Source organism: Lissotriton helveticus, chromosome 3_1 (genome assembly GCF_964261635.1).
Source record: "Lissotriton helveticus chromosome 3_1, aLisHel1.1, whole genome shotgun sequence".
In the NCBI taxonomy this organism is placed as follows: Eukaryota; Metazoa; Chordata; class Amphibia; order Caudata; family Salamandridae; genus Lissotriton; species Lissotriton helveticus.
The window spans coordinates 1381074390-1381087571 of NC_136061.1; the positions used below are offsets into that span (position 1 = coordinate 1381074390).

At 39.9% G+C, this 13182-nt stretch overlaps 1 protein-coding gene across 1 annotated transcript in view; it reads left to right on the plus strand.

Moving 5' to 3' along the window:
- SLC15A2 (solute carrier family 15 member 2) overlaps positions 1–13182 on the plus strand; it is a 603602-nt gene that overhangs the window by 561680 nt on the left and 28740 nt on the right. Inside the window, exon 20 of the mRNA XM_078682022.1 lies at positions 3159–3255. Coding sequence (XP_078538148.1) covers positions 3159–3255 — 97 coding nt within the window. The remainder of the gene's footprint in view (positions 1–3158; positions 3256–13182) is intronic.

Genomic DNA, 13182 nt, shown 5'->3' on the forward strand with positions numbered 1-13182 from the left:
ATAAAGAGAGATGGTTTTCTCTAGATTAGATGAACCCTTTGAGGCATAGTCCATAATATCTGATTGAAATAGAACGGGTGGAAGTGAGGGTGTGTGAAATTAAAGTACTTACAAATAATGCACACACTTTGCATAACCCACGAGCATTGTATGGAATATTAACACAATTATTATCTTGCTTCATTGTGTGAGGCAAGGAGGTCCCAACGAGATCCCTGTTCAATATAGAGAAGCGTGAGTGTGCTGGAGGTATGGGGAGAAGGGTTCCGCATGCTGCAGTGGTGGAGGTGTTCGGATACCATTAATAAATGGCACATTGTACCTTGAAATCTGTGTTATATGACAGTGGTACTGGCATATTTTCATAAGCTCTCCTCTTATCATACTTTATATTGTTGTATTTGGTCTCTGAGGAAAGCAAACTTGCTCTACAGCTCATGAAATGTATTTTTATAAACTTTATTTACCGGATTTCAACATGAAAATGATGCAAGCTTAAATAAATGTATTTAATTTATAGCGCCTTCCAGACAGAGCTCAATTATATACAGTGCAAGCATTTGTGAGCATCAAATCATAGTGGGGGGAGGTATGATTGACCTCAGAAAAGCACAGGCATTACTAAAATTCACAATATTTTACATAGGCACCTGCCAATGACACAACTAACTTTTCGGCAAATGTATCAGAAAGAGTAGCAGACAGCATGTTTCCTATTTGTATCTGAACGCCGAGAAATAATAGGCCCTGCACATACATTCTGAAATTGCATCCTTCATGCTCCTTATTGCAGACTATATGAGCAGCTGCATGCTGTTCCACATCCCTTAGCCAATCATCCTCAACAAGGCAGTCCCCCCTCACCCACCTATCAACTACACTCCATTTGGTTAGCTGTAGGGTGATGGTGCATTTCCCCCCCACATTTTGTCCTCATTTTATAATCCCTATTAAGCATATAATTCCATTCACTTATAAAAACACATCTTAGAATACAACACGTTGAACACAATAAACTAATTTACTAAAAGAATGTGCATTCATATCAACTCTTAACAAGGGTAGCATAAATCCAACCCAGCAGAACTCATACGCACACATTGCACTTGGTGCTAATTTCTAAGTCGAGCCTAGAGGTAGCGCATCTCTGCTCTGCGAGGCATGATTTAATCCCTCTGGGAAGTTTGAAGACACCCACCACATGCCCACCGCTATTCATTGGTTACTTGGTCCACCTTAATAAATTCCATACTTTTAGTTGGGGAATAGTGTACTGTTGTCACACCTTATGGTCGTTTTGTTTATGGCCTGGCGACCACCCCTGCTACATGGATCCTTTAGATATGGGCCACATACTTTGCTCCCGCCCCCTCCCATTGTCCTTGTTCACTTTGCTCCTGTCCCCTTCTGTTGTCCATATTCCCTTTGCTCCCGCCCCCCCATTGTCCATGTTGTCTTTCTTACCGCCCCCCTCTCGCCATACTTTCTGTTGCCTTTCTTCCTGCCCCCTCACGTTGTCCGTGTTCACTTTGTTCCCGCCCGCCTGCAGTTGTCCGCATTCCCTTAGCTCCTGCCCCCCTCCCTTTGTCTTTGTTGTATCTCTTTCTGCCCCCGTCCCGTTTGTTGTGTTGACATTCTCCCCACCCCTAACCGTGCTCACCCATGACCCACATAGCCGTAACTACCTTTGGAGGAGGTGCAGCTTCTGCATTAGAGGGGTAGGTCGTGCTTTTCCTGAGAGGTTTGTTTCTATTCTATTTGCCCCTATTGCTAATTTTATTTAGAATGCATGAATAGATGGTCTTTATAGCGCATATGAATACCCCAGCGGGTTTCTTGACACTTGAGCCTAATTAAATCTTTAGAGCTGGATAATCTGGGTTAAAAACATTACCATACAATGTAATATTGGCTAAAAGGCACGACTGAATAAACGTGTTACACACAACATGGGGTCTGTCACTTGATAATTCTAACTTAATTTTGTGTGCTCTCCTATACAAAGCACGGTCAGAGGACTCTTTAAAGCACACAGGACATTAAAGTTTCCCTTGACTCTAGCCTCGAAAGTTCTCCATGAAAACCGCAACAAGGGCAGGGAAGCATAAACTTTGTTTCCTGATTCCCAGATTTTCTGGCACCGAAAATCAGTTTAGTCTGTCTTTACATCATGTCTATAACCTGAAAAGCACGTACATTTCCTGCCCCTTGTTTGTTAGGCACCGTCCATAAAGTGGTAGATAGGAGCAAAGGATGAAGGCATTCTTTGTTGACCCACTTTCCAAAATCAGGGTATTCTCTATTTATGGTACGATCGGTGCAAGTCTCATTTATTTACTTTTTATTCATTTATTCACCCTCTCCTTTTTACTCACCCTTTCGGAAAGCACAAAACTTCACCAAGTTGCACCACCAGTCTGCATGTCGTATCCATCCATTTTTAAATCATCAGAACGCCTGGTCCAATTTATTCATGTATGCTTACCCTGTGTTGCTGGTTGTGTGTATTCCACCAACATTCATTTATTACTTTCAAGGAGAGTATATCTCCTCCCAGACTGGGGGGAAACAATGAATTCATTTTATTAAACACTCAAATTGTTCTGTGTTGCAGATGAATATTTGAACTATTTTTACATGTTATGTGTTGCTTAATTGTGTTCTCTAGTGCGCACACCCCCTTTTATATTTTTACCCTCTTCCAACCAGTGAATCTCCAATACTTCTTTATGCTCATAGTAGTTTAAATATTTAAGTTTCTCTGAAATTGTAACACAATCCTACTGGCCTTTCTCCTCATTCTTGCCCTGCACGTTTTAGTGTTGCATTGGAGGCTGCACATAAAATCGCTTAATAAACAAGTGCACAAGAAGCTTCTGTTTTGTGCTACCTGCCATGTCTCACATAAAGAACGTTTTTATGCCAATTACCAAGCTTCTTTAATGGTGCAACAATGCTTAAAGCTAAATTCACCCAACCCTCCCCCAAACCCTATTCTACTGCATGGCTTGACACAAAAGGTCCCTTTGGCAAGACCTATTGGCTATGCCAATGCTTGTTTTTGTTTTTTTACAGGAGCTCACATTACACACTGAATTGTGGGGTGGGGTTCTCAATTGCTTGACTAATAATGACAATAAACATTGTTTTCCATTAAGCTACAACGACTTAAAAGGATTAATTGACGATAAAACCTACTCATTTCCCCTTGGCCTGGTAGACTTCGGAGCTTCATACACCATTGTGCTACACGAGGTAAGTTATTCCGTCTTGGAGATTAGTGTCAATTCTGATAGCACTTTAAAACACAGAATAAAAAACGTACGCTTCCAAAATATCGGCCATATAAAAATATCTCCCTACAAATGTTTCGACATGCTCCTAAAATCCGTTGTCCACCGCCAGCACCAAGTGTGGTGCGACAGATGATTGAAGTGTAAATTAGTATAAGTCATACAATCATACATACACAAGTCATGGGACGTGACTTTGGATAGAGTTAAGTATTTAAAATATATTGAAATGTTCAAATTGAGATATTTTATAAGGTCGATATTTTGGTCTCTAATTATTGGATCAGTTTTTTCACATGTACCTCTTAATTACATGATGTGAAACTTCATTAAATGTGGTATATTTTTGTAATAACGGATCATTTCATATCATTGTCAGTGGTATATTTCCCAGCGTCAACTAATGCCTGTACTATGAACTATCAAAGGTCCTCATTAAGAGCTGTGGAGAAGCCCAAAAATGAGTGTCTAGAGCTACACATCTTACTCCAATGTTTGTTATGTGCTCCGTTAATAAAAAAAATAACTAACTTTACTAGTTATTGATATACACCTAGATTTTTTCTAAAACAATTACATGTACGAGATTCATACATTTCGAGAGATATGATGCTAAAATCGATGAAAAATCACGATTCCTGTGCCTCTGCCTAAACTTAACCTAGATCATTTTTCACTGATTTATTGCACAAATTCACAGAATGGTACAAAGACATACGCTGACATGCCATCATCTTTGTATTTCTTTTTTTTAAACTAAGAAAACATGTTTCCCTTTAAGAGGATCATTGTCCAACCCTCCCCCTCCATCAGTTTTGGAGGTATTTCCTTCATCTTCTTGTTTCCACTATGGAAAATGATTTAATTCTGCCAACTATTTACAACAAGGGGTGGTGAGGGACAGAGTCTCTGAATTAAGCAGAGTACTCTGCCAACTGGCATGAGTAAAACACTGATCTTTTCCAGGGATGGAATAAACTTTGAGAATACTCACAAAATCGAGAATTTGTTATGTGTTCTCAAACATACCAGGATACTCTGCCCTCCGTGCGTGCTCCTCATCCCCAGAGTGGAATGATTCGTGACATACTTATATACTATTGTGCAGTATATTTGCACATTTGTAAAAGGATTCACAAGGCAAAGGTCACATTTTGTGAGAAAATTCCTCATGTAAATCCAGCAATTTGTGTAAGTCAAACATACCCCAACACATGGCTTTGTGAATCAAGACCACTGTATTTTCCTGCCAGGGAATGCCTATTCTCAGTAGTACATTTCCGCATTCAATTTCTGTGGAAAAGGACATAACTAAAATATAAGAGGCCTGGCTGTTCTTGATAGAAGCCTCCCTTAAAGAAATATGTTTCATGATAGTGTGTGTTTTACCCATAACTTTAGAAGTCCCAAAGTGGCAGTAAGGTACATTACTAAATTGAGCACTAAATTACTTTTCTGCACAGTAAACTGGGAATGTAGTTTAGTAAAGCATTGATGAATGATAAAGGATATCCTATGGACTCCACACATTTCAATTTTGACTATTTACCCTCCTTTTCAGGCAGACCAGATGAAAAGCTAGCTAATATGCTAAGTAAGTCATGTTTTGTGAGGTCTAAAAGGTGCTATCACAGTCCTGGGTCAAATAACAAATTCCAAGATATATTGGGGTCTTGGATTGCCATTCCCTTATTTGTAACCTATAAATTAGAGGATTTATGTAACTACAAACTGAACCTGTCTTTATTCGCAGCCTTCTCTTTACCACCTCTAGAGTGATGTAGGAACACTCCAGCACAGAATTTGGGGAAGATGGGAAGGGACAGAGAAAGAGAGACAGAGGGGGAGACTGGAGCCATCCAGGTATTCAGGACAGCATTCTACTGTGTTTGTTTGGTAGACAGCAGAATATACAGCACAATATAACTTTGGACAAATGAAAACAATATACTGAAATGAACAGAATATTTCCTAGTGTAATTGGAAGAGGTAAATAGGGTGGAATGACTGACCAGCCTCCCGGCGATTGTATGATGTAACAAGCTCCACAATCAACCAGAATACAACAGGTAACACATGAAGTCCTGGAGACTGAAGAAACTATAATGGAGGAGGCAAGTGGAAACACCCCAAAAGAAGCACAGGCAGGATGAATGACTGGGGAACCTAAACTAGAGGGGATCGAAAAGGGAAGAAAACAATAAAGGAGCTGGACTGCAGACCAATGTGACAAATTATGCGGGTGCAAAACGCAGAGTATAAATTAAAAAGCGTGAACTTTCCATATGTACTGAGTAATTTGCCAAAGATGTGAAGCATGATGACCACAAAGCTACCCCTGCCCCCAACCCCCTCTCTCCATGATCTGTGGTATGTCAGCCGCCAGCCCTTTCTTCTCAGTCTCCACACTTCTGTCCCTATTAATCTTAGAAGCAATTCAGTGTAACGTGGGACTGAGAGCAATGAGTAGGGAGAGTAATGGCCCTTGGGGTTATTAGGGGTTGTATTTATGCATGTAGGTTGTGTTTAAGAGCGACACTCATGCACAACGAGTACATTTGACTAATCTGGTCAAATATATTAGTACAGTGATTGCTTGGCCTCTTGTCCTTCTTTCAAAAGTGTTTATGTTGGGATCAAGTGTCATTTACCTGAGATATATTCAATTTCAGACTGTTCACTTTAAATCCAACTTTAAAGTTGGTTTAGGAGTTTTGCTGCTTTATTCAGGATACAATTGTACAGGGCCAACATCCGGTTATTTCTGTGGAATAGCCTGTTTTCTAAGTGCTTCCAGTTTTTCGCAAATTAAGGTATTGAGGGGTATGGATATAAAATGTTTTTACACAAGATTATGTAAATCTGATTATTGAACATAGTTGGAATTATAACGTACATCCCCATGTTCAATAATGCTCAACTAAGCCCTTTGCTGGCTGTGATATTGTTCACCATGGATCTAGTTAATAATTCTGGTTATTGCTTACAATCGGTGATGTCACATAAGGAGAATACAGGACATTAAATAACCTTTTTTCTTTACCTTTCCCAAGATTCAGGTCTCCGTTTCTTTCCCTGTGTCACCTTGCTCATATTTTGTAGGACTTTAATTGAAAAGTGGGCCTCTGTTGGTTTGCCAATCGTTCATGTGGGTTGTGAGGACAACTTCCTATAAATTGCTGCCAATAGGGATCCGTAGGGAGGCCTCACAGCACACATCTAGAAAGGGACACAGTGGATGGGCACTTTGGATTTATTCTTTTTTCAACGAAGCCCATAATTCTGGGGCGGGCAGGAGAAGATACTTTATAGCGAGTATGGAACTTTTGCTAAACACTGACACCTGCTTTTTGCATCTTTTACTAAAATAAGTTTGACCAGGATTAGAAGTATGCCTCTTTCCCAAACCCTGCAGCTGTACCATAGGTGTATCAACACCTGACAACCTGAGAAAAAACCTCCAAACGCACAATGCAACCCATAGAGAGGCCAAAGGAACAAGTGGGCAGAAAGGGCAAGACACTCAGAATGGGGAATCTGTGAGAGGAGGGCTCCTGTCCCAGTCAGGAGGAAACTGATGCTCTGTTTCTGATCTATTAAAGACCCTGTCATGAGTTCCTACAGATACACGTTGCTTGAAGCTTATTATTGATTGCTGGCATAAGGACTCTTGGCGTCACTATATTGGGTGAGTCAAGCAATGCACACTTCGAATAACAATAGTAATAATAATTATAATAATAAAAAGCGGCACTATAATCATTATAATACTAATCATCATAATTGTTATTGGTATTATTATTATGGATCAGTGTTGTGGGTACTATTATAGTTATTATTATTATTAACAACAATAGTAGCATTATTATTATTATTATTCAAAATGCGCACGCGAATAACAATGCTAATCTTATTACTATTATTATAATTATTTGTAATGATAATAATAAAAACAGCAGCAATAATAATAACAATAGCAACAGCAACAACAACAACAACAATAATATTTATAATAATAATAATAATAATAACATTATTATTAGCACAAAGTCAACATTTCTTTTAGGAGCCTACCATTGGTGTTGCTGAATGTGTGAGCCGGCCAGTTCCAGAGGTACCCAGTTTTCCAACCTTGAGCCACTTTGTTTCATCACTCTTCACTTCATGTCTATTTATTTTGCTTTTACACGTTCTTTCCTGTCCCAGCTTTCTCCCTGTTTCACACTTTTCATGACTTTCTTTTCCTCATTTTTATCTTTTCTGCCTATAACACTATTGCATTGGGTCTTAGTCTGATGACGAAAAATATCTTGGTCCCAAAAAACGGATGCTGGTGCCCAGCACCTGCAACCACCAGCACAATTTACACACTGAAGTCGATGCCCTATTTGTGAGCTTGGGTGTGATTGCGATTATCTTATGTTAGAAGACAGCAGGTACCAGGGTATTGGAGATGACAGCTGTTTTCTTCCAGCCAAGCACAGGCATTCCCCTTTTGTTGTAGGTTTTCACATTGCTTGAGTACAATTAAAGGGGTATCTTTAAGAGACGTTGAGGTGTAGATGTGATCCACTCTATGGTATTGCTGCCTTAGTTGGCAGGACCGTTGTCCTGAGAACAAGGTAAACCATGTTTCTGCAAATCAAACATACTTAGGAGTGTAAAGTGAGCTGCAGCTACTTATTACTAAACCTACCAGGAGGAAAAACAGGCTAAGAAGACCATATGTGGTCTTTAAGGACCTGGAAAGGGTCCCAACAGCAGTTGATTGGCATTTTCTAACTAGGTCCCACTCACAAAGTGAGCTTTATAATGTATCCTAAACACAAGGCTAATTGATGTAAAAGATAGTTTGGCATATGGTGCAGATCTCACAACCCGCTGCTGAGGTTGGATTGCACCACCTAACCAGAAGCACACTTGAAACGGCTGTAGGGAACCCTAATTCAGCTGACAACCTAAGCTAACTGGCGTGTACAGGAGTTTGCCTGCACTGCTGTAAGAAGGAGACATGTACACCTAATAATGGATTTCACAGTAGGATCTGGCACTTCTCCTAGTCCCACCTTTTCTTACTTTCACCTACATCAGCCAGACCTCACCACTATGTTAACATCAAATAAGGGAACAAGAAAAAGTGTGGTCCGCTGCACTCCGTGTTAAACAATGTATTTAATCACAATGTATTCAATAAATCAAAATTTCTTAGGGTGCTCAGGGTGGACCCCTTCTGTCCGGGAGGGGCAGGGTAGCGCGGCGAAACAAGAGACCTTATCAGCGTAAGGTGGAAGACCTGAGCACGCCTGTGTGCTAAGTGTTAGGCACAGAAGGTAAACAAAATGTTTGAGGGTTCAAAGTTCTTTATTCACTTTGTTTTTTGGTTCATAAGTCTGAATCCAAGTTATTTTTTCTTAGGCAATGATTGATGTGCAGTCAATTGGAAACAATTCCGTAGTCAAAAATTCATAATTGAAAATGTGGAAACAAATGTAAATATCCCCGATGCATTTCGAGCTAGAAAAGCTCTTCTTCAGGGGGTCCACATGATCTAAAAGAAAGTGTGAAATGTAGAAATTTACTAAATAACAGGGCCCGAGGGTAATGATGGAGAGAAATAATAAAAGGTGCTAATGTGCAACTGCAACAGCAGCAAAACATGCAAGTTATGAAGTGCACTTGGTGTGCAAGGCGGAGCATGCGTAGAGGTAAGTAAGTAGCGGCAGGCATTAGATAGATGAATAATCCTGGGATGATAAATGTGGGCAGTGCGAGTAAAAGAAGGATGGAAATAATCAAGCAGAACCGAGTGCAACCGCGGTGCCAAAAAAGTTACAGGAATTGCAATCGTGGTGTCCATACATGAATGGACTGTGAAGATAAAAAGTGCTCTAAAAGAATACCCAATTAGTCGAAAAAATTATAATAATTATGATGAGCTTACCAAAGATGTGAAATGGTGAAACGGATAACTGTTACATTCAAAGGTCCAGTACGACGGGACGCCGACAATGGAAATGCGGAAGTGCGGGAGAGGTGCGCATGCGTGCTAATACTACAAAATGAAAAATAGAAAGGGGACTGCGTTGAAAGTAAAACTGATTTAATCGGGACGGTCCGAGAGGGTAAACCAAGTGTAAATGTGAGCGTGTGGGAACAAAACGCTAAAGGGAAATCCAATGAAGGTAAAAAATGGTGAAAAATACATATAACGTGAAAATGAAAGTGGATCCAAACAAGTATGAAGGGTAAATGAAACCAATAGAAAGGGACAACAGGCAAGATCATAAGAATGCGAAAACAGACTAGGTGGAGAAGTATATAGATTACCAGGGTGAGTATGGATAAAAGGTAATAAAATGATAAATGTAAAGAAAATCTATATGAAAATGTGCACAGAAATTTAAATAAGAGAAATCCAGAAAATATACAAAAAAATGAGAAACTGCATAACAGAGTGTGCCTGAGAAAAAAAGGGGTAGGGACCCAAACAGATGTGAGAAAGGGAATAAGTGTGAGTGAATATGGAAAAAAAGGAAGTACAGGAGGACAATTGGAAAGGGGAACCATGAAGGTATGAAAGGTAAAAAACGGTGAAGGGGTGAAAGATAAGGATGGTATAACAAAATTGAGAAACAGAGGTGACTAGACGAGGTAAAATGTGTAAAATATGTATAACTGATGCAGAGGAAAATCCATCGAACAATAGCAAGCACAAAAGGGGGGGATCAACAGGTACAGTAAACATAATAAAGCGGCAAGTTATAAGAAACTGCTATATTCCAGCCGTTCATTGAGTCCATTGGGATGAGCAGAGTTCATCTTAAATATCCAGTGTAGTTCTCTCTGGAGAAGGAATTTTTTGGGGTCCATGCCCTCCGGTTTCTGGACCACCTCCAGAATTAGAAACAAGTGCTCACTTGATCTTATTTTATTAATTGTGGAAGAATTGTCAAAAATGCTAGAAGATCTTACCACTGAAGTATCTCAATTACAAGAAGAATTAAGCACCAAACTTACTCCAGAAGAACTGAGCCAAACTTTGGATGACATTAAACTACAACTGGAAAATATACCAAAGAGATAAATGAACGCAAGCTGCGTAAATTCAAACGGGATACCGTTGACTACAAACTCGGGGAAGTGTACAACTGGGCTGAAATTTATGCAGCAAGAAGACAACAAAGAGCCCAACACTTTAGATCTACTGATGGAGATACCACATCTTCTGATGACTCCACACGCACAAGACCTCCCAGTCAGATTCAGATTCAAATACTTTATTCGGTTAAAAAGCAAAAAATAACCATAAAAGTAGCATAAAAAGGTACAGTTTACAGAGGAGTCATGTGATCATTATTTAAAATCACCCAGAAGGAAATAACACCAAACTTAGGTACATGTGTACAACATGATGATTAATTCATTTGGATCGATTTACGACATTTAAAAACAGATTTAAAAAATTCAGCAACTGAGGCTACCATAAAAACAGTTTCCATTTTCTGGCACTCTAAAAACGCTAAGCGGCATCTGTATATATTTAAGTCTTTAAGAATAGGGATGATAAGTTTCTTTCGAAAAAAGGTGTAAGACCTCCCAGTCAAAACCAACAACGACCCCCACGTCAAGTGCAGCCTCAACAAAGTGGCGCCTCCACCAGCCAACTTTCCTCCCAAACTACTGGACCGGTGCCTTTTTTAGGATTAGGCACAGATGCAACCGGCGATCCAGGCGGTCACGGTTCAACCGAGTTATAGCGCCCTATAGCTCAATCTACGAGGAGTCACAGAACTTAATCATTAACATTTCCCAAACTACCATCTCGGCAACACAAAGGAAGGTTTTACAAAAAGGCATCTCCTTTGTCCCTACCTATACCACCAACGACCTTGAAACTCAAGTATGTTTCTATAAGTTCATGCGTACATTGCGTCTCAGACACTTTTTTACCAATGTATGTGCTGCACCAACATCAACTGAAGACCATACTCTCATGGATTTACGCCCCAAAAGTTCTTACTTGGCCCCAGTCAGCCACAAAACTCTTGACCTATTTGAAGCACTTGTGCACAAAGACCTGGACACCATCAATCAAACTATGGCACACCACAAACAGAACCTGACAAGACATGAAAGAAACGCTTTAACCCAATTATCTTCCAACACCAACATCAAGATCTGCCCCGCTGACAAGGGCGGGGCTTTGGTAATTCTGGACACCCAGTTCTATCTAGACAGCGTAAACAATCACCTTAGTGATTCCTACACATACTTGGAGATCCACTCCGATCCTACCAAGGAATATTCTGCTATCCTCCAGTCTCTCATTGACAAAGCCGTGGCCCATGGAACCATCACTAACAAAGATCGCAGTTACCTTATCAAAACATATCCCAATGTCCCGTATTTTTACATGATTCCCAAAATTCATAAGGACCCCATCAAACCTCCATTCAGACCAATTGTCAGCACATGCAACTCTATACATGAACCCATTGGCACTTACTTAGACCGACATCTACAATGATCAGTGACCCAAATGAAAAGCTATCTACAAGACACCACAGATTTTCTATCCAAAATCAATAATACCATCATCGACCCACAAGTTCCAGTGCTACTATGCACCATTGACGTAAACTCGCTTTACACATCCATTCCCCACAACCTTGGCATTCAAGCCATTGAATCAGCTCTTCTGAACACCAACAAACCCATTGACTTACAAATTTTCCTCATGGAATTGATTGAATTCACTTTACTTCACAGCTATTTCAAATATCAAGACACATTTTTCATCCAGTTATCAGGCGTAGCAATGGGAAATTGCGCCGCCCCATCATACGCCAATCTCTTTATGCAAGACTTTGAAACCCAAAATATTCTGTCGGTTCCACATTGGCAAGATCACCTCAAATGTTATTACCGCTACATCGATGACATTTTCTTAATTTGGACTGGTTCGGAACATCAACTCACCACTGCTATCAGTCTTCTCAACACCATCAACAACCGGATACAGTTTACCCACAACATCAATTCTAAGAGGATCTCATTTTTGGATGTGGACATCACAATTACCGACAACACACTTGCTACATCAACTTACATAAAACCCACTGACCGCAATAATTATCTACACTACTCAAGTTTTCATCAACCCAGCCTGAAGAAACATTTACCGTACTCGCAACTAATGCGAGCCAAAAGAATCGCATCTACTGATGAGGCTTACAAATGTGATAGCAATATCATTACCAACAAATTTCTCAAAAGATGTTACCCTGAGCAAGTGGTTAACATGGCTCGTGACAGACTAAACACGATTGACCGATCAACTCTACTTAAACCCAAATGTAAATCTACCATAACTGAACAACGGAATGTATTTGTTTCAAAATTCTCTACGAAGAGTCACTTGATCAAAAAATGTATCATGAAACATTGGCCAATATTACAACTTGAACCTGATTTCAACACAATTCTCAACAGCATGCCTATTTTTGCATAACAACGTTCAAAGAATTTAGGAACTATGTTGAAACCACGTACCATCCAAGTTACCATATTCAAAGGAACTATCCCTTGTCACAACTGTATGGACTGCCATAACATAATACCTGGGAATACCATCATGCATCCCACCAAAGGCACTCCTATCTCACTAAAAGTAAACGCAACATGTGATACAACCAACGTTGTGTACCTACTCAAATGTCCCTGCGGACTTGCTTACGTTGGAAAAACAGAACGCAAGATTAAAACAAGACTTATCGAACACCGAAGTAACATCAGAAATAAAAACTTGAAATCCAACGTATCAGCCCATTTCACACAGCTCAATCACAACATCAGTCAAATTCGTTTTCTAATTCTGGAGGTGGTCCAG